The sequence below is a fragment of the Microcaecilia unicolor genome, chromosome 6 (assembly GCF_901765095.1).
Source record: "Microcaecilia unicolor chromosome 6, aMicUni1.1, whole genome shotgun sequence".
Classification (NCBI taxonomy): Eukaryota; Metazoa; Chordata; class Amphibia; order Gymnophiona; family Siphonopidae; genus Microcaecilia; species Microcaecilia unicolor.
In genome coordinates, this window is record NC_044036.1 from 83,656,516 (window position 1) to 83,678,838 (window position 22,323).

General features: G+C 44.3%; 1 protein-coding gene across 1 annotated transcript in view; it reads right to left on the bottom strand.

Moving 5' to 3' along the window:
• Positions 1-6,215: 6,215 nt before the first annotated feature.
• The window catches only part of ANKRD45 (ankyrin repeat domain 45), a 137,343-nt gene continuing 121,235 nt past the window's right edge, over positions 6,216-22,323 (bottom strand). Inside the window, exons 4-6 of the mRNA XM_030206524.1 lie at positions 8,278-8,366; positions 7,723-7,858; positions 6,216-6,268 (exon numbers count right to left, since the gene is read on the bottom strand). Of these exons, the coding sequence (XP_030062384.1) occupies positions 6,237-6,268; positions 7,723-7,858; positions 8,278-8,366 (257 nt within the window). The 3' untranslated portion in view covers positions 6,216-6,236. The remainder of the gene's footprint in view (positions 6,269-7,722; positions 7,859-8,277; positions 8,367-22,323) is intronic.

Sequence of the window (22,323 nt, forward strand, 5' to 3'; positions counted from 1 at the left end):
AAGTCTATTCCAGGCATATGGTGTAGCAAGATAAAAGGAACGGAGTCTGGAGTTAGCAGTGGAGGAGAAGGGTGCAGACAAGAGAGATTTACCCAGTGAACGGAGTTCCCTGGGAGGAATGTAGGGAGAGATGAGAGTGGAGAGGTACTGAGGAGCTGCAGAGTGAATGCACTTATAGGTCAATAAGAGGAGTTTGAACTGTATGCGGAAACGGATAGGAAGCCAGTGAAGTGACTTGAGGAGAGGGCTAATATGAGCATAACGACACTGGCGAAATATTAGTCATGCAGCAGAATTTTGAACAGATTGAAGAGGAGAGAGATGGCTAAGTGGGAGACCTGTGAGAAGCAAGTTGCAATAGTCTAAGCGAGAGGTGATAAGAGTGTGGATGAGGGTTCTGGTAGTGTGCTCAGAAAAGAAAGGGCAAATTTTGCTGATATTATAGAGAAAGAAACGACAGGTTTTAGCAGTCTGTTGAATATGTGCATAGAAGGAGAGAGAGGAGTCGAATATGTGCAGAGAAGGAGAGGGAGGAGTCGAAGATGACCCCAAGGTTACTTGCTGATGAGAAAGGATGAGAGTGTTATCCACAGAAATAGAGAATGGGGGAGGAGGAGAGGTTGGTTTAAGGGGAAAGATGAGAAGCTCAGTCTTGGTCATGTTTAGTTTCAGATGGCGCTGAGACATCCAGGCAGCAATGTCAAACAGGCAGGCTGATACTTTGGCCTGGATTTCAGCTGAGATTTCTGGTGTGGAGAGGTAGATCTGGGAGTCATCAGCGTAAAGTAGCTCTGTAATAAATGCTAGCTGTCCCATAAAATGAAAAGGTGCAAAACTGCAATAGAAGCAATTAGAGCCACTGCAGATACCGTGGTGGCTGGAGCTAGTATGTAATATTTTGGCTAGTATCAGTCTGTAAAATAAGAGAGGAGAGCTAACCTTTAGTACAGTAGTGTAGTGATAACTGTTCCAGTCATGCAAGGAACTGCTTGGAAAAGCAAGCAGTAAGAGAGAATAAAATAAAATATGTTTCAGTGGAAACAGAGCTGAGTCCGCAGCTTCTTATATGAGGGATAAACCAGCCTTGAACCTGTGACCTGCAGACTGAAATCCAGTCACCTTCCAGAATAAAACTATTTTGATGTACACTGCACCTGGAGAAAATGCCACCATGTCAGCACAGAGGGTGCAGGATTACTATGGAGACCAAGAGAAACCTGGGAGGAATGCACTAGCATCAGAAATGTACTCAAAATGTAAAATTTCTCCCAGAAACATGGAGTCAACAGCAGTGGCGTTCCTAGGGGGGCTGACACCCGGGGTGGATCGCCGATGCGCCCCGCCCCCCGGGTGCAGCACCTCCCCGGATGCAGCGCAACCCCCTCCGGCGAAAGGACACCCCCCCCCGCCCGGGTGCACGCCGCTGGGGGGGGTGCAACGCGCGCGCCTGTCCGTCGTTCGTTCCATGCTCCCTGTCCCCCCGGAACAGCATGGAACGAACGACGGACAGGCGCGCGCGGCACCCCCCCAGCGGTGTGCACCCGGGGCAGACCGCCCCCCCCCCTAGGAACGCCACTGGTCAACAGCACTAAGCCTGACTCCAAACTAAACACCATCTGTACTGCCATGCTCGAGAAAGAGTAAGAGTGAAAAACCTAGAGTAGGACCTTCCCTAATCCTGATCCCTTTCTCCCTTCCTTTTTTTTAAATTTTAAACAGGAAGCTTTATTGAATGAATCTACAAAACATACAGTAGCAGACATTAACAGTGGAAAAACCGCATAATGCACAGATTCATTACAGTTCATGAGCTCAACAAAGGTAGCTCCATCTTATACATCGAAAGTAATCCCGTCTTTTTAGTATTTAAATGAAATGACAAAAACAAAAGGAAAAGCAAACGAAGACATACCTTCCCAACTCCCAATAACTATCCCCCACCTCGTAGGTCCACACCTCTTCCTCAGCATAAGAATAAAAGCAATATCAGTCTTCATTACACTAAGGTAGAAAGCAAAGGAGCCCAGATCTTTTCCCATTTGGCTATCGTCTTATGTTCCTGGGCCAGTAGCTTCTCCAAATCACAGATGTACCATAGGAGATAGTACCATTTGAGAATTGAGGGGCAACTCATCTGCTTCCAGGATCGTGCAATCACTAGTCTTGCAGCACTGAAACAATGCTTCACAAACACTCAACCCACACTACTGACCCCAGGCAGTGTCTTATTAAATAAAAACATGGAAGAAGAGAGACGCCGTCCTTGCTTATAAGTTTTGACGCTGAAAAGGCGTTTGATAAGGTCCACTGGGCCTCCTTGTTCACCACTCTGGAGGCATATGGTTTCACAGGATGGTTCTTGTCAGCAGTTCGGGCCCTCTATCATTCCCCTCAGGCCAGGGTCTTGGTAAATGGTATAGAGTCATGGACTTTCCCCATACTTCGGGGAACGAGACAAGGATGCCCGCTGTCCCCTCTACTATTTGTACTATCATTAGACCCCCTTATTCGGGATATCATAGATAATCCTTCGGTAAAAGGGATAGGGGTGGGACCATCTCAATTTTGCATAGCGGCCTTTGCTGACGACCTTCTTGAGCTGCTGACAGAACCGCAAGCTTCCTTTGAGGCCCTCATGGAAATCTTGAGAGAATATGGTGATTTTGCAGGATTACGTCTAAATTTGACTAAGTCAGAAGCATTGGCATCCTCCTCAGAAGTGAAGCGAATGATGGGTCGGGACTTCCCTCTGAGTTGGGCTGAGGATTCATTCAAGTATTTAGGCATTTGGTTGACCCTGGATTTGAGGTTATTATATGCTCTTAATACTACGGCTCTCATGGAGGAAACAAAGAAGCAGTTGGAGAAATAGGGATCCCTTCCCTTGTCGTTGCGGGATAGGGTGAACCTGGTACAAATGATCATATTTCCTCGTTGGTTGTACTTGCTGCAGACCTTGCCGCTCCGTTTGTTGCAGAAAGACTTGAAAAGCTTGTATGGGACTTTCAGCAAGTTCTGCTGGGTGAGGAAGAAGTCTAAATTGAGGTACTCATATATGTTGGGGGGCTGGAGACAAGGAGGTCTTGGGCTACCGGATCTGTTTTTGTACAACCAAGTGTGCTTGCTCCGCCATCTAGGAGAGTGGTTTAGTCAAACTAGTATTTATACTCCGATAGACATGGAACAGGAGTATTTTGTCCCCTTTGAATTTTTCTCGTTGTTACATCAGACACATAGGCAGCTTTCGTGCTATCTTAGGAATAGTGTGCTACTAAATCCATTGTGAGAGGTATGGAGGGGGCGGGTGAAGGCAGTAGTGGGGAGCACCATGACGTCGGATCAGCTGACTCTCTGGGGGAACCCAGCCTTTGAACCAGGTCTGGATAACCCGGTGTTCCTGACATGGGAGAGGCTGGGAATAGTAAAGAATGAACATTTACTAGGGGCGGACGGGGACTTAATAGGATATAAGGAGCTGCAAACTCGGATAGGGGCGCCTTGGGGGATCAGTTCGCGTATGCCCAAGTCAAATATTACATCTCATCATTGGACCCTTCTCTGCTGAGGCTACATTTGGGAAGCAGACTACGAGATTTTTTTCAGGAAATGGAGGTCACAGGAATGTCAGTGTCAGCACTCCACAAAGCATTAGTTAGACGGAGGCCCCCAAAAAGCTATGCAGATATCAAAAGAAGGTGGGAACAGGAATCGGGGGCCCCATTAACGGGATGGGATGTTGGGCTCACGCTGCAGGGAATTCCAACCCTCAGTTTCGATGAGAATGTGGAATGTGGGTACCGGGTCATTATGCAGGCATATATGTCGAGGCAGCAACTAGGTCATGTAGACTTCTTGCAGGGGGCTACTTGTGTTAAATGTGGTCATTTCCCTCACACACTTTTTCATGCTTTTTGGGACTGTCCCTGAGTGAAGGTTTTTGGGGGGGAGATTAGTAGGTTTATGACTCAATTGTTGGGGACCCCTGTGATGGGAACCTGGGATCATTTTGTACTAGACACGCAAGGGGCCTTTCATGCTCAGCCCAAGGCAGCTCGACTCCTGAGTCGTAAGATGAGCTTGGTGGCTCGGAAAAGTATTTTACAGTACTGGACAGTGCCGGAGCCACCAGTTTATTGGCACTGGAGGAACCAAGTACATTTGCTGGCCTCGTGGGAGGCAAGGGAGGCTAGGGGGTCCCCGAAGCGCTTAGCGCATTTCACACAGATTTGGGGCCCTTATTTGCGGGTGCTGAGTTTCAGAGGGCGCAGTTTGCTTCTTAATAAAATGTAACATGATCTTAGCGAGAGCCTCCGTGAGCACTCCTGAGGCACACATAGCTCCACCGGTGGGAGGGGGGGTATTCTGGGACTATCAGAGCACAAGGCCTATGGAATACGAGGTGGGGGGGGGGGAGTTAAGCAGACGGGTATGGGAGGGGGGTGGGGAGACGTAAGATTGCTGGGAGGAGGGGAGGGAGGAGGGAGGGGAAAACGGGGGGAGGAGGAAATGATGATGGAAGAAGTGTTTCAAAAATTCTTTCTTTTTCTTGTTGAATACAGTTTGCAGCTTGCATTGTTGTATACTTAATGCAATGGTTATGTATGATATATTGATCCATCAATAAAAATGTTGAAACATAAATAAAAACATGGCTTATTAAATAAAAACATGGCCTTTCTCCTTTCCTTTTATGTTGCACACACACCGTAAACCACCTCGAGGAGGGTACCAAGCAGAAGTAAATCAGAGGTAAATATTCTTAGTGCTCAACTGCAAGAGGGTGCACAGTCATTGTCCTCAATACACTCACAGTATAATCGTTACCTGCCAAACTGCAGTCATTAAGCTTGGGGAAGCCAAAGAGCAGTCTCACGGTCCCACTGGATCTCTGACCCCAGTGCTGCAGCCACTTGGGAAGCTGCAGGAGACCCAAGGGCTCCCACTGGAGTTTTCTGACCGGAAGGGGTCTGGAAGTCCCTTAGGCCTCTTCATCACAAAGGCCGTATTCTGTGAAGGTACCAAATCTGGAGCAAAAAGGAGGGGAAACTACCCCTGCTCCCCCAGCCACAGCTTCAGAATGGCCAGCACTCAAAATCGCTGGCATCGCAGTCAAACCGGACTCTTCATGGAACTCCAAAGAAAACTCCACCGCACTAGCCAGAATTGGCTGGGAGAACACTACGCTGCCTGGTTTCACTCCGCCTACTGGCATCTAGTGGTGCAGCAGTCGGCAGGCCAAAAGAGGAACAATAGGAACAAACGCCCAATGCCACTGCCCAGTTCCCACACCGGGAGCCGCGCTGATGAGACCCATCCGGTGCCACCATCATAAAAATATTCACCCCCCTTCGGGAATCTGCCGGGACTATAAACCAGCACGAGTCCACTGTGCTAATGTGAGCAGACTGTGAGATGCTCTTTTTTTTAAGAGGCAGGAGAAGGAGCTGAAGCAAATCTTAGTCAAGGTACCTCAAGGCAGACTAGCGGGACAGATGGGGAGAAGAAGGGAGGGACCTGGCGCCAACAGGTGTGCACCTAGAACATAAGCCTGGGCCGCCTCAACCCCAAAAGCTCTGCTGGACCTGGGGGACCAGGCCAGGAGCTAACAATCCACAGGTGCATGGTTATGACTTGCTAGATAGAGAGAATACGGAGGTTAAGGTGGCTGCACATGACCACATATAGTAAACCTCAGAAGTTCTCTCTATGTTCACCTGCTGGCAGAGGGACATAACCCACAAGTCTCTGGACTGATCTGTGAGATGCTATGGAAAAGTACATTTGGTTGTATTTTATTTATTATTTATATGTTTTTAAATGACTAGGTTTCTCTACACCTAATCTTTTCACCCTATGGTTGGTGCCTTGCACTGTCAAGTAGGTAGCTGGGAATCGATTCCACATATGGATGTCTGCTCCTTGGGCTGGTGCTGAGAATGCTGTGATATGACTTAGGTTGCTTCTTATGAAGGGTGGGGACGCTGTGTTATCTGTTGCTAGAATGGTGACTACGAAAAGTCAGCCAAATGCTGGAAGAAGACCTCGACAGGACTTGGTCAATATGCAAAAAAATACAAAATGCCACTGATTGTGCACAATGTCTGTAATGACAGGTAAGTGGAATGCGGTAAAAGGGAGGATCTGATCAGCAGAATAAAAAGACAGAAGATTAAATAGTAGAAATGTAAAAAAAAAAAAAAACAGATGAGATGAAATGCCTTGGTTAAGAAGCCTTCTCACAATTTCCCACTTTTTACTATTTCGGGATCTACAAGAGAACAAATTTTAGAATACTCATTTGCAACTTTCTTTAAAGTAGTCCCTTATTTTCTTACTCCTGTTACTCTTATCTATCTATATGTTCCATCTTTGCTTACACCATATGCACTCTATTTAAATGTTTTATTAAGTATTGTGTTGGGAGGAGTGGTCTAGTGGTTAGGGTGGTGGACTTTGGTCCTGAGGAACTGAGTTCGATTCCCACTTCAGGCACAGCTCCTTGTGACTCTGGGCAAGTCACTTAACCCTCTATTGCCCCAGGTACAAATAAGTACCTGTATATGTAAGCCGCATTGAGCCTGCCATGAGTGGGAAAGCGTGGGGTCCAAATGTAACTAAAATAAAATGTAGTATATTATGCCATACTTGTACTGTTATTTGAATATTTTTACTTCTGTAATTGTCTATTGCTTATGTTTGACTTATTCTTGCTGTACACTGCCTTGAGTGAATTTCTTCAAAAGGGTGGTAAATAAATCCTAATAAATAAATAATCTGCCAGTCCATAATATTCACACATTATATATAAACCTGATACTGCATACCACCAAGGTATCATTTGAACATTTATACCCTGCATCAGGTTTATAATGAACTGACCAATGATGTCAAGACATTGGCTTCTGGATTAAGACCTTCCCCTCCCTCCCCCTGCTTAGATCTTTGCTCATCTCTCCATAAAGTTAAATATTCATGTATAGTTTTGGGGGGGGTTCATCCTACAGTGGCATTTACTGGAAGCAAAGCAAGTTCTCCTCCTCCTCCAAATGGGCAGCTCTAACTGACAGTGCTGAAGTTTACATGGTAGTAAAAACAAAAGCACAATTTATTCTCCCCACCCCCTGTGTGGTCCCTGTCAATCCCTCCTGACCAGATGGTATACCGAGCGGGCTAAGAGATTATTGCTGGGTATAAAGGCTGGAAGAGCACATCTTCCAGAGTGCATGCCCAGATATACTCAATGGCCAGTAGGTGCTACCAAACAATAGTGTTAGCCCTCTTCCCTTCCCTCCCTCCCTGGTCCTGAATGCACCAGCTCTATGGTACAACCAGGACTAATCATTCTCGACCTTCATTTGGCTAGAAATGGGACTGCATTCAAAGCTTCTGGAATGGAAGGAGACACGGGAGTAGCTCTCCCAGTAACGCTCTTTGAGGTGGTCCATCCTAGGAGCCCATTCAGCCCCTGAATTGAAAAGGTACTCCAAAATGGTATTCAAGAATATGTTACAAGCATCTCCAGATACTAATATCATTTGGAGGAAAATTTTAAACTGTCCCCATAGAGACAAAGTCTATTCACTAACACTATATTCCAAGTCATGGGCAGGTTGATGCTGGTAGAGAAAGTAGTATCCTCTGGTAATATTAAATCTAGCATCCTACTGAGAGCTACCAATGAAAAAGTGTGGACTAAATCCCCACAAATCAATATATACTCACGTCCTGCCAGCTTGTTGAGATAGGGGAGCAAAGTGTCTTCCAGCAGTTGCTTCTGATTGATCAGGTCCTGTCTGGTGGGGTTCTTGACATTTGACAGCCAATCATTTTTGGCTTTACAGGCACTCAGACACCTGAGCTGAAGAAAGACCAGGGAAAGCAGAAAATGACTCCCACAGAAGGTCTGCTTTCCTATCATTGCTCTTATTAGACATTAGTCAAGGAAATCAAAACCAATCCATGCACTAAACCAAATTCAAAGCTGTATACTATAATATGATGAGATTATAAAAAGGACCTAAGAAATCTTGCTAATTGAATCAATAACTTTGCATTAATATGCTACAGCGAACTATTCACAAAACAACGGCAGTGCTAAGACAAGTATTCAAGAATTCTCTTCCCTTGTTCTGTGCTCTAAGTTCTGTCTTCAGAAAGATATCTATGCTGTGTCAGAAAGACATTTCAAATGGAGAAGAGCTAATTTACCCTCTGTTTACATCCATGAAAATACACAAGGCCCAGAAGTTTCTCTTGCCTCTGGTCTTGCCTTATTACCTTCTCATCTTTGTGAAGCTTTCCCTTGTCTTGCTCTGTCACAGCAGATTGAACGGAAGAAATAAATGTCTGCAGGGCATGCTTAGCTTCTACAAGACAAAAATAAACAAATAGGATATGTATAAATGTAATCATTTTGGAAAAGATTTTTATGTTATTCTGGCTGAACTAGTAACACTAAGCAAAAACGGCAATTTTCACTAATCTAACGTCAAGATATGTAGGTAGTTATCCTTTGAAAATTCACAACAAGGTATTTGGGTCCAAAAGTACCTACATATCTTGTTCTTATTTTATATGGGGATATGTGGAAACACTACATTCATGTAATTGAAATTGAATTATTTATGCATAGTATACTTACTTGGCTTAAGTCTGCCTCCTGCAACGCTTGTATTTTGGAGCATCTAAAAACCACTGCTGTTTGTGGGGCAGTCTTCACCTTGATGAAATCTAGCTGGTTAAATACTTTTAAATATTGCCCCCTTCCAAGCAGCACTCATGGGGTATTTTATTAAGCCGCGGTAGCATTTTTAGCTCGCAGTAATCAACTGCCGGTAATAGCTGAGACGCCCATTATATTCCTATGGGCGTCTTGGCGTTTACCGCCAGCTGATTTCTACTGCGAGCTAAAAATGCTATTGTGGCTTAGTAAAAGACCCCCTCAGTGTTTACTTAGGAGACAGTATCATAGGACAAAGATGTGAACATAAATCTGATTCACCAGCAGGAACAGGTGAGTTTATTACATTCAGAATGTCCTGGATGTTGGTCTCAAACTCTTGCTAATATCCATTTTTCTTGCTACTGGAGTCTCCATTCTTTTCTCCACCTTCTCCCCACATGCTGCTACCATTAACTCATCCACCCCAAATCGGGCCAATTATTAAACACTTTCTACATTTCAGGGAGTGTAAATAACTATATATTCTGTTTCAATATTTCCTTATGAATATTATTTGACCTCATCAAAAATGGAGAAAAAAATCAAATATTAGACAATACATTTTTTTAATTAAAAAAATAATGAAAAAAAAAGACAAAAAAAAGAAAGAAAGATGGATACAATATGCAAAAGAGTAAGGCCAAGAAAACAAGAAAAATCTGAATACAGAAAAAAACAAAGGGCCTTGTTTACTAAAGTGTCTCTAGCATTTTTAGCTTGCGCTAAACACTAGAGACACCCATCTATTCCTATGGGTGTTGTGATAAACACAGGACTGCCCTACCCTGAGGAGGCCGCTAGAAGGCGTTCTCCTACAGAAAGTCACTAGAGGGAACGAAGAGAGGTACGTCCCCGTAATGACCTTGAGGGATAGCTAGGGGGTGCTCAGGATACAGGACCTGTTTTTCCGGAAGGGACCACTAGGGGAGTGGTCAGAGTTGGGGAGAGACAGGTGAAGAGAGTTATGGGCCTGGACCTTTCTGGAACCAGGGGGAGGGGCCTAAAGAGGTGGGGTGGATTATTGGCAAAACTATAAAGAGCACTCTCCAAGACAAGAGAGGGAGAGGAGATGGGGGCCTGGAATGAATGAAGTCAGAATGAGAAAGTGAAGGAAGAGGCCTGCTGGAGGAGAATTGGAAGCTGAGAGAGAAGGTACTTACCTGACTGTGGACAGGTTATTAATGAGACTGGGGATTATTTGAAATGGACTAACAGCTGTGGGGTGGAGGACAGGACTGTAAAGTTAGAGAGAGTGAAGAACATCCTGTCCAGGGGAGGAGGCTGTTGACACTGAGACCCAGGTCTCCCAAAGTAAATGGGCTCAGTGAGTGAACTGGTAATTGATTAATAAGCTGGAAAGAAGTTGTTCCCCTACAAGACTGGCGCCCAGTACTAATAAATTCTATTTGCATTTACTTGACTAATTTGCATATTTCTGGAAGCAGAGAAACCCTGGTTATATTCTTAAGGGGGGTGTTCCAGGGACTCAGCCGAAGTACCAAAAGGGTGACCAGGTACCAGACGATGCAGTGGGGAAGAATTTCCAGAATTGGGGGGAATGAAGGTCCAGTCACCCTGAGTTGAAAAGGGAGTATAAATATTGAGGCTGGGATTACAGGATGCTGTAAATGAGAACTGTCTGAATCCTTCTCAAGAAACCAAGTGCTAGTGAGGGTAGGTGGAGAATATGTGAGACAGGACAAGAGCCACTAAAGGGCTTCAGCACACGTGAGAGAGCCCTGAGGGTTTAGTGTCTCTAGTATTAGTGCGCAGAAAAAATACTAGCGCACCTATACTGTGGCTGTAATAGAAGTGAATTTTAAAGATTGTTTTTTTAACTCTGCCTTGACCAACAAGTGCACTTGGGGTCTGTATTTTTGATTAGAAGTAATTTTGTTTAAAAATGATTGTGTAACTTTGTGTGAAAATAAGTTGGAATGAAGAAGATAAGCCACAGCTCTAACTAATTTGGTATGTGAAGGGAGAGGTGGAGGTGGAGCCTGTTTTGAGTTCAGACTGGCCACCTAGACTGAGAAACATGTGACCACATTCCCACAGTATGGCTTGTTTACCAAAACAGAGAAATTCTCAAGCATTCTGGAATTTTCCTTAGCTCTGAACATGAGTTCTAAGCCTAATAAAAAAGGGCCCAGGGGGGCCTTTTACAGTGATGCTGGAAGCTCATCTATGGGTGAACGCATTGCATACAACCAGACTCCTGGTCAAACTCCGGCTTCGCTGAAAAAGGGGCTTCTCTCAGCTGATGTCAAAAGCCTGGATGTAGAGATTAAGGACCAGTGACGAACGTCTGTATATTATAGTGTATTATTGCTTCTTTTCCTGGTCTAGAAACTCCTAGCATTGCTTGGATGTAGGGACCAGTGATATAATGATTGTTTATAGGTATTGATTATTTTCAGTTTGATTGAAACAGTAGATAGCATGACATCAAAAAGAGAAAGCCAATTAGGTTAATCTCCCTTTCCCTCTTCCATGCACAACCATCATCCCCATACACCCAAAAGAAACCTAACAGCTGCTGCATCCACGTTGTTGTTCCTTATTGTTGGAAACATTTTTATTTGATCTCACTTATATTTTCAAACATGTCAGTTTATGCAGCATACAGATGTACACAGAGGAAGTATCAGTTTCATCAGTTAAGAGTAGTAAGTTCTAAATTGCAATCGTTGTGTCATTTATAAGGACTACCTGTATTCGTGCAGAGATGTTTTCACCTAGTAAAGGGCCACCAAGTCTGTTATGAAGATCAGGTGCTCAACAATCAATCAGAGTTACTATTTATAAGTACAAAGTTTTTTTTGTTTTTTTAAACATTAAATAGATTGAAACCTGAGCATTTAACATCTCTTTTTTCCTGTGGGTACATCAAAAGAAGGGCACTTGCTCCTTTTGATTTGTGGAATGCAGTGGTACTGTCGCGTTCTCGAGGGCCTTGGCATTCTGTCAGGCTTCTTCCCTGGAAGCACTAGGTTTGTGAGTCCTTGGACCACTACCGTGGAGCGGCAGTGGCAGGCAAGGCCACCTTCAAGGTAGAGACGAGGCAAGGCTGGACTGGAACCCCGGACTGGAGTTCTGCACAGGAATACACAGGACTGGAACGCACCGGACGGGTGCGCACTGGACTGGAGCCCACTGGACTGGAACACACTGGAGTGGAGCCCACTGGAATGGAACCCACGGGACCGGAACCTGCTGGACAGGAACACACTGGACCTAGGCTTCACCTACGCTTAGCCACCGTTCCCCGAGGGTTGAGCCCTCAGGTTTGGGCAGCTGGCAGGGCTTACAGGAAAACCGGAACTGGAACTAGCAAGCAGGAACAACAGGAATCAGGATACAGAATTGCCCCCAGGCACCTAGGCGAAAGCAAGGCAGACAGGCAGGGAATGTCCGGGTTCCAGCAATAGTCAGGTCTGACCGCAGGCAGAGAATATCCGGGTTCAGGCAGTAGTCGGGTCAGGCAACAGGCAGCAAGTATCGGGGTTCAGGCAATGGTTAGGTCAAGCAGCAATCAGAGAATATCTGGGTACAGGCAGTAGTCAGGTCAGACAGCGGTCAGAGAGTAGTCAGATTCAGGCAATGGTCAGGTCAAGGAGCAAGCAGAGAATATCTGGGTACAGGCAGTAGTCAGGACAGACAGCGGGCAGAGAGTAGTCAGATTCAGGCAATGGTCAGGTCAAGGAGCAAGCAGAGAATATCTGGGTACAGGCAGTAGTCAGGTCAGACAGTGAGCAGAGAGTAGTCAGATTCAGGCAGTGGTCAGGTCAAGGAGCAAGACTATGGCTGGAGCTCCAGTAGCAAGGAATACTGGCAGCGGACAGGACTAGGGCTGTAGCTCCAGAGGCAAAGGGAAACGCACATGGGAAAACCAGAAAGCTAAACACAAGAAAACTAGTAAAGCTGTACACAAGCTAACAAGAAAAGCTATGCCCAAGCTACTAGTAACAAGCTAGAAACTCACACTAAACTGGACAAGGTAGCAGTGCACAGAGCACTCTAACATACCAGGGACCTTAGACGATGCAAAGACCAAGGCTGCAGTCTCTAAGTGCTTAATAAAGCCCTTCAACACCTGAAGCGCAGATGCAGCAATGTCTAAGTAACTACGGAGGCTGTTCAGGCACAAACCAAGGAGCAGGCAGAAAGCACAGTGAAACACAGAGAGGCTTCCCATCCCCAGGTGCAGTGTAGTGAAGCAATTAGAGTCATGCTGGAAGCAGCCAGCACAGAGAGAGAGAGAGCTAACCCAGGCAACACCCACAGATGCAGTATAGTGAAGCAATTAGTGTCATGCTGCTGGACGCAGCCAGCACAGGGAGCCAGAGCTAGCTCAGAAAGGACAGACAGAAGAAACAGGAGCCAGCTAGGAAGCTGACCCCCAGGAACAAGGTGTGTCTGAGGGTGGTCATGACCACAGACGTGACAGGTATATTATAAAAATGCACTTGCTTTTTTTTTATTACTACTATTTCACAGAGAGGTATTGAATGAGGGAACAGCTTCCTTCATGCAGAAGTTCTGTCCAGAGTCAGTCTAAATGTGCCAACATCTATATGCTCCTTCTTTGCTTATACCCTACACTGTCTATTAAAATGTTCTATTGCGTACTGTTGAACAATGTAAGTAGTGTACTGTGCTGTACTTTGTATTATTGCTTGAATATTTTTACTTCTGTAATTGTCTATTGCTAATGTTTGATTTATTCTTACTGTATACCGCCTTGAGTGAATTCTTTCAAAAAGGTGGTAAACAAATCCTAATAAATAAAAAATTGTCCAGTTCAGCACACTATTAGCCGCCAAGTTCATACAAAGTTGATATTCAGTGGAAAATAAATCTGTTGGCTCAGGCTGCCTGCTATGTGAATATTCCATCACTGTTTCGTTAATGCTACCAAGTATTACACATTATGGGCAACTGCTTTAAACTTTGTTTTAATTTGTTTATTCAGACCTTACAGACACATAGTATTGCTTTTTAAACCCAAAGGTGAATCCTAAGGGTGGTTGAACATTTTGGTATAAACTGTGTTGCTTTGGACTACTTTGGGTCTTACTGATCTGTATATCTGCTGTCTAGAATTTTGGAAGATGGAAATGAGAAAATAAAAAATTAAGTTTTGAGAAATCTAAGATGGCCGCTGTTGGCGTCTGATGCTCCCACCAGTTCTCTGAGATCCTTTCGTTAGACCGCGATGCTGAAGACAAGGGGTCGACCCACCTCCACAGCCTCTCAGCGGCAAAGCCTACCTTCCAGTGTCGGTGTTCTTGACTCATATTTTCAGAGAGATGGGATTCCAGTGGCATCAGAGGGCAGCCTGCAGGAGCAAGCTGGGGTGGATGGAGACCCTGGGGCGATCCTTGGGCTAGAGCTTTCGCTTAGCCCCGACGTGAGAGCTCCTCCCCCACAGCCAGGAGGCAGCAGTTCCCTGTCAGTGGCGTCTCAAACTCCACTTCCCAAAGATGGGGTAGGAGAGGAGAGACAGGAGGCAATTCATCTGCCCGAGGGAACCCGGAGTGACAGGCAGCTTTATGCCTCATCGAGAGATGTAACGTCTGTTTCATCTGATGTAGTGCGGGAGGCAGCAGCTGCAAGTTTGGAGAAGGATTTTTCTTATAATTCAAGGTAACAATGACTCTATTTCCATTATCTATTCCTAAACCTACTGAAGTAACCTTTGACAGTTTGTGGACTTGGGCAAAGCATTATGCCCTCAAGTTCAAAAACTGACACAAGATTTGTCTAATTTGAAAGAAATTTAAAGAAACTGATTCTAGATTAGAAACTTTAACTCAACAAACGGCTTATGAAAAAGAACTGCAGCAGATACGGTCTCACCAAAGTATTATTGTTAAAGATTTGACATACTTAAGGAGGAAAACTGAATTTCTTGAGAACTCTTCAAGGAGTAATAATCTCCGATTTCTTAACTTTCCTAAATAATTTACAGTTTCCCCTTGAGATATGTTGGAAAAGTATATTAAAGAAATATTAGGAGTGGCTGAAAAAAGTATTCCGCCATTCTCACAAGTATATTACTTACCTACTAAGTTAATGGCGAATCAACAAGATCAAGACAATCAAGAGTTGGATGTTTCTACATTATAGATACTGAACTGGTTGTGGCGTCATCTTTGGTTGCCACTGTAGTGCTGGCAACTGATAAGAACTGCTTGTTGAAAATGTTTTTTAAGAATAGAGACAAAACTTTCTTGGGATTGAGAATTCAAATTTTCTCAGACGTCTCCAAGGATACGCAGAAGAGACGTCAACTATTTTTGTTGATGAAGCCAGGGGTTCTTCAGTTGGGGCTACTTTTTTTTTTTTTTTTTAGATATCCTTGCAAATGTGTCATTAAATACCAATCGGTAAAATGTCTTTGATCCCTCCCAACTTATAGCGTTTTTGTCAACTAAAAGAATTATTGGGGTATCCCAATAATAGCTCTTTATATTTAATTAAACTGGAATCTTTAGGTTTGTCAGATGAAGAAAATTCTTTAACTTTTCCTATAATTGAATTTCCATTGTTTAACATCTTGGATCCAAAATAGTGGACTTGAGTAATGACTGACAGAAAATGGTTTCCCTTTTTTTATTTTTATTTTCTTCTTTCATTTTAGCATAATTGCATAATGTTGTGTCGGGTCATACTTTTCTGTCCAAGTATTTTCTCTGTGCTTGATTAAATTCGAAATTTCGATAAATAAATAAGTTTTGAAAGTACTCTGTAGAAGTTGTTGTTTACTTTTGCAATATGTGTATAGCTGCCTGTGTGCATCTGATAATGTTTGAATAACTCTCTATACTTATGGATATGATTTCTGAACATGCGGCATCATTAAAGGACAAACCTTTAAATGTCCAGTTGGGTATATATGCTAATCTCAACTTTGTTAAATGTTTCAGACATATCCATCTACTTGTTCCCATGATGTTACTGAATTCTATTCTCTCACTGTATTTTCAAATGTAAGTCACATTGAACCTGAGTTTGCTTGGGATAATGTGGGATATAAATGTTTTTTTTAAAAATCCTTTATCTTCCACCTTTTAAGGCACACCTAACCAACTGGATGGTGATGGCATAAGGAAAGCAAGTTTGGTCCAGTGAAGACTAACTTAGCTGGGCTCTAGTATTATAATATTGAAAATGTGACCATACCATGCCTTTGTAGTTATGTTCCACTAATAAGTTAAATGATTAACTGGCTTTCTTGAAAGGATTATAACCTTTGGATGCATGACTAGGAACACAAACACACACTTATACAATATCATAATTCCTCATGTACAGCCACAAAACTACCTTTTAGGTGGATAGTGTTCACAATGAATTCCTTTTATTATCGACCAGATAGAAGAGATAAGAGTTTTAAGTTTTTGCACAGTACAAGTCAGCACAAAAACAAAATATAAGAAAACCAATAGACTGCATTAGGGGCATATAGCCCATTTAGTTATGTTTTAACAAATGAGAGATCTGCATGAAAACAAATTTTTTTTTTATTATTTTGACTTATAAAACCATTTGTCCCTGAAACATTTACTTATTTATTTTGATTTATTTATTGCATTTGTATCCCACATTTTCCCACCTTTTTGCAGGCTCAATGTGGCTTATTATGCCGGAATGAGAAATACAAAGTAGTGTTACAATAAAGTTCATAAATGTTAAAGTACAATATAAAGTAAGTTAGGTAAACAGTTCATTTTGGCATAAGAGATAAGGGGGTAAATCGTTAATGTTCATTGGTGACAAATTGATTGAAGCAATCAGGTGAAGAGAATTCAGTTTTATCTGGTTGTGATAGAGTTTAGATGTTAGGTCAATGATGATGGGTCATTATGGTACGTCATCTTGAACAGATTGGTCTTTAGTAACTTCCGGAATGCTGTTAAGTCGTGCATAGCTTTATCTGTGTATCTAAAATATAAACTTCTACAAAACAGATGAGGTGAAAATGTGATTCCATGTGCCCCAGTGAAAAGAGTTTTTACTTCCACTTAATTCAATATATTCCATCTTTTTAACACCAGGCTTCCCAAGGCAGATTACAACAACAATTAAGATGAATCCATCTGAAAACAGGATATCATCATTAAAATTGGCCATGTATTACTGTATTCTACAGAACAGTGTAGAAAAATGAGCACAAAATACAGAGTTTATTACTGCTGTTTCTACTAGCTACAATAATTTTTAAGCTGTTTGGGAAGCTGTCAAATAAGTTAAAAAAAAAACCCCCAAACAAACCCAAAATGTTATCCTCCACCTTTTAAGGAACTGCCTATCCAACTGGAACACCTTTAGACTTTTTACAGATAGACCATGCATAGACAGTCTATTATTTCTAATAATCTTTGGCTATTGTTTTCAATAGGGTTTGCTATTGTTTTGGGTGACTTAAAATTCCAGAAAGCTTCACCTACTGGCTTCATAATGGGCTGGATTGGCTCATGCTGTCTCCTGTCTCAATCTAACCTCCTTGTAGCAGGGAACTCGGCATCAGAAGAGAGAGAGGTTGTCTAGAAAGAGACAGCATGCATGCATTGGAGCCGACTCTGTGGGTGCTGTGGGTGCTTGAGCACCCCCAATATTGGAAAAATTCCTTGTATGTGTCCAGGGAGGGATTATTTCCATTGGGCTTAGCACCCCCAATAATTCTGAGAAGTTGGCTCCTATGCGTGCATGCATGTGTATATATGTGTGAAGAGCAAGAGAATACATATATGTACAGAGTGAGAGTCCGTAGTATCTCTGGTGGAGACAGTATCACATAAACAGAGCTTCCCTTTAAAAATCTGAGCTGCAGTGGAGAAGTCCACTGGTACACATGTACTTGCGCATATTCTAAAGGAAGAGAAATGTTCAGCCTGGGGGATGCATGTGGAAAAAAAGAACCCGAATTATAGCTACGTCATGCAAGGTTCCACGTTAGGAGTTACGGACCAAGAAAGGGATCTGGGTGTCGTCGTCGATAACACACTGAAACCTTCTGCTCAGTGTGCTGCTGCGGCTAGGAAGGTGAATAGAATGTTGGGTATTCTTAGGAAAGGTATGGAAAACAGGTGTGAGGATGTTATAATGCCGTTGTATTGCTCCATGGTGCGAAACTTACTGACTTCATGGTAAACCTGGAGGACGTAATGGGGCAGTTCGGCAAACTGAAGAGTAGCAAATCTCCTAGAGTACTGATAGAACTGAAAAATGAGCTTGGTACCGGAAGATTGGAGGGTGGCCAATGTAACGCCCATTTTTTAAAAAGGCTCCAGGGGAGATCCGGGAAATTATAGACCGGTGAGTCTGACGTCGGTTCCGGGGAAAATGGTAGAGGCTATTATTAAAAACAAAATTACAGAGCACATCCGAGGACATGGATTACTGAGACCGAGTCAGCACGGCTTTTATGTGGGGAAATCTTGCCTGACCAATTTACTTCAATTCTTTGAAGGTGTAAACAAACATGTGGACAAAGGGGAGCCGGTTGATATTGTGTATCTGGATTTTCAAAAGGCGTTTGACAAGGTACCTCATGAAAGGCTACAGAGGAAATTGGAGGGTCATGGGATAGGAGGAAATGTCCTATTGTGGATTAAAAACTGGTTGAAGGATAGGAAACAGAGAGTGGGGTTAAATGGGCAGTATTCACAATGGAGAAGGGTAGTTAGTGGGGTTCCTCAGGGGTCTGTGCTAGGACCGCTGCTTTTTAATATATTTATAAATGATTTAGAGATGGGAGTAACTAGCGAGGTAATTAAATTTGCTGATGACACAAAGTTATTCAAAGTTGTTAACTCGCGACAGGATTGTGAAAAATTACAGAAAGACCTTACGAGACTGGGCGGCTAAATGGCAGATGATGTTTAATGTGAGCAAGTGCAAGGTGATGCATGTGGGAAAAAAGAACCCGAATTATAGCTACGTCATGCAAGGTTCCACATTAGGAGTTACGGACCAAGAAAGGGATCTGGGTGTTGTCGTCGATAACACACTGAAACCTTCTGCTCAGTGTGCTGCTGCGGCTAGGAAAGCGAATAGAATGTTGGGTATTATTAGGAAAGGTATGGAAAACAGGTGTGAGGATGTTATAATGCCGTTGTATCGCTCCATGGTGCGACCGCACCTTGAGTATTGTGTTCAATTCTGGTCGCCGCATCTCAAGAAAGATATAGTAGAATTGGAAAAGGTGCAGCGAAGGGCGACTAAAATGATAGCAGGGGATGGGACGACTTCCCTATGAAGAAAGACTAAGGAGGCTAGGGCTATTCAGCTTGGAGAAGAGACGGCTGAGGGGAGACATGATAGAGGTATATAAAATAATGAGTGGAGTGGAACAGGTGGATGTGAAGCGTCTGTTCACGCTTTCCAAAAATACTAGGACTAGGGGGCATGCGATTAAACTACAGTGTAGTAAATTTAAAACAAATTGGAGAAAATTTTTCTTCACCCAACGTGTAATTAAACTCTGGAATTCATTGCCGGAAAATGTGGTGAAGGCGGTTAGCTTAGCAGAGTTTAAAAAGGGGTTGGACGGTTCCTAAAGGACAAGTCCATAAACCGCTACTAAACGGACTTGGAAAAATCCAAAATCCCAGGAATAACATGTATAGAATGTTTGTACGTTTGGGAAGCTTGCCAGGTGCCCTTGGCCTGGATTGGCCGCTGTCGTGGACAAGATGCTGGGCTCGATGGACCCTTGGTCTTTTCCCAGTATGGCATTACTTATGTACTTATATTTACCTAGCTATCGCAAAACATCAGGAAGAGTAGCCAACAACTTATCTCGCACCTGGCCTTGGAAACAGGACAGTGCTGCCACCTGTACCTTAAGGGACGAGAGAGACAAGCGTTTATCAAAGGCACGCTGCAAAAAATCCAAAATCTCCGCCACCGAAGCCAGGAAGGGAGAAATACCACCATCTGCACACCAAGCCTCAAAAATCCTCCAGGTATGAATATAATTCAGGGACGTAGACCGACGATGCGACCGGAGCATGGCTGAAATCACCGGAGCGGAATAACCTCTCTTCGTTAAGCAAGCCCATTCAAGGACCAGGCCACAAGACAAAATCGAGCTGGATCTGGATGAAGGACCAGGCCTTGCGATAGAAGATCCTTGAGAACAGGGAGACGAAAAGAAGGCGCTGAAGGTCTGCGTACCACGGACAACGAGGTCAATCGGGTGCCACAAGGACTACTGGCCCCCCCGTGAGCTTCGATTCTTTGTAAGAGACGACTCAATAGAGGCCACAGAGAAAACGCATATAGAAGACCAGGAGGCCACTGCTGTAAGATGGCATCTATCCCTGCTGCTCTCGAGCCTCTTTGATGACTGAAAAAACGGGGAACCTTTGCGTTGAGTGTGGAGGCCAAAAGATCCAGGACTGGAATGCCCCAATGATCCACTAGCAATTGAAATGCCCGAGGGCTGAGAGACCATTCCCCTGGATCGAGGGTGTGACGACTGAGAAAGTCTGCCTGAACGTTTTTGGCTCCCGCCATATGGGAAGCCGAGATGGTGGTCAGGTGAAGCTCTGCCCATGCCATAAGACTCGCAGCCTCCCATTGCAAGAGTCGACTCTTCGTTCCCCCCTGGTGGTTGACATAGGCCACAGCCATGGCATTGTCCAATAGTATCCGCACCGCCTTGGCAGCAATGAGGGAATGAAACTCCAGAGCTAAACAAATTGTCCTGGTCTCTAACCAATTGATGGACTGGGACCCTTCCATGGAAGACCAGAGACCCTGTGCAAGCTTTCCTAAGCAATGGGCTCCCCAGCCCTGTAGGCTGGCATCGGTAGTTAATGCTATCCACTGGGGGGGGGGGGGACTCCAGTGGCATTCCCCTGGTGAGATTGTCCTCCCACAACCACCAGAAGAGGCTGCTGCGCTCTTGGGAATGCAGGGGCAACCTCACCTGAAGGGAATCCATCTGACGGGACCATCTGGACAATAGGAAAGATTGGAGAGACCTCATGTGAGCCCTGGCCCAGGGAACTACCTCTATCGTCGCTGCCATGGAACCCAGAACTTGAAGATAATCCCAAGCACAGAAGCTATGTCTGTGAAGTAACCCCTGAACCTGAGATCACAGCTTGAGCACCCTGCCCTGGGGAAGGAAAACCCGTCCCTGCGCCGTGTCAAAAGTAACCCCCAAATACTCCAGGGACTGCCACGGTACCAGACAGCTCTTGGCTGAGTTGACTACCCAACCGAGGGACTGCAGGAAACTCATCACCTGGACCATGACCTGCACACTCTCCTGATAAGATTTCGCTCTGATGAGCCAGTCGTCCAAGTACGGGTGGACTAGGATTCCCTCCTTCCTGAGGGCTGCCGCCACTACTACCATGACCTTGGTGAAAGTGCGAGGCGCTGTAGCCAACCCAAACAGCAGAGCCTGAAACTGAAAATGCTGGCCCAGAATGGCAAACCTAAGGAACTTCTGGTGACCGAGCCGGATATGAATGTGCAGATAAGTTTTTCCATCAGATCTAAGGCTGTTAAACTTTCTCGTACGGACAACAACGATGACCGACCGAAGGGTCTCCATTCAAAAACTTGTGACTTTGAGAGCCCGATTGACAGCTTTGAGATCCAAAATAGGACGGAAGGAGCCCTCCTTCTTGGAGACCACAAAGTAAATGGCATACCGGTCTTGTCCACACTCTGAAGAAGGAACTGGGAAAATGGCATGAAGGTCCAAGAGCTTCTGTAAGGTGTCCCGTACCGCTCCCGCTTTGAGGCAAGAATGACAGGGAGACTCCAGAAAGGCATCTGAAAGAGGCCTGGTGAATTCTAAGGCATACCCGTCTCAAATAATTTCCAAGACCCACTGGTTGGAGGTTACGTGGGCCCACCTCTGAAAGAACTGCAACAGACGAGCTCCTACAGGGATCAGAGGAGAGACCCTCGACCCTTCATTGGGAGGGACGGGAAAGGGGTGCTCGAGTCCCGACCTCCCCTACGGAAACCTCGAAAGGACTGAGTTCTCTGGAAAAACCTGGACCTCTGAACCTGAGCTCCCCTGGCTAGCGCAAAACCTATGGAAATTATTATTATTTATTTATTTATTGCACTTGTATCCCACATTTTCTCACCTATTTGCAGGCTCAATGTGGCTTACAAAGACCTTATATGGTGTCGCCATACCAGGGTCGAGAATACAATTGGTGTTACAAAGAAGTTAAGGAAAACAAGAGGAATTGGTCAAGCAGTTATAGAAAGATATATTCTGATAAAGGTGGATAGGTGTTGTGGTTTGGTTAGTTATGGGTTTTTGTGGTAGGCCTTATTAAAGAGAGAGGTTTTCAGAGATTTGCGGATAATTCATTGATCATTTTCAAGTGAGTCGGATGTTGCAGATGTCTGTTAGGTGGACCCAGGATGTGTGGTCTCATAACTTGACTAATTTAGAAGGGTCCTATGTAAATAGGGATGTAGTACTTCCGGTGAACCAAATCTCCAACTTTGAGAGCTTTTGGATAACCGGTGGCAGGGGAAGGGCTATCATTACCCTCCCCTCTTCTGACTGAGATTTCCTGTGAAAATCGAAGACAGAAAAAGTAATGATA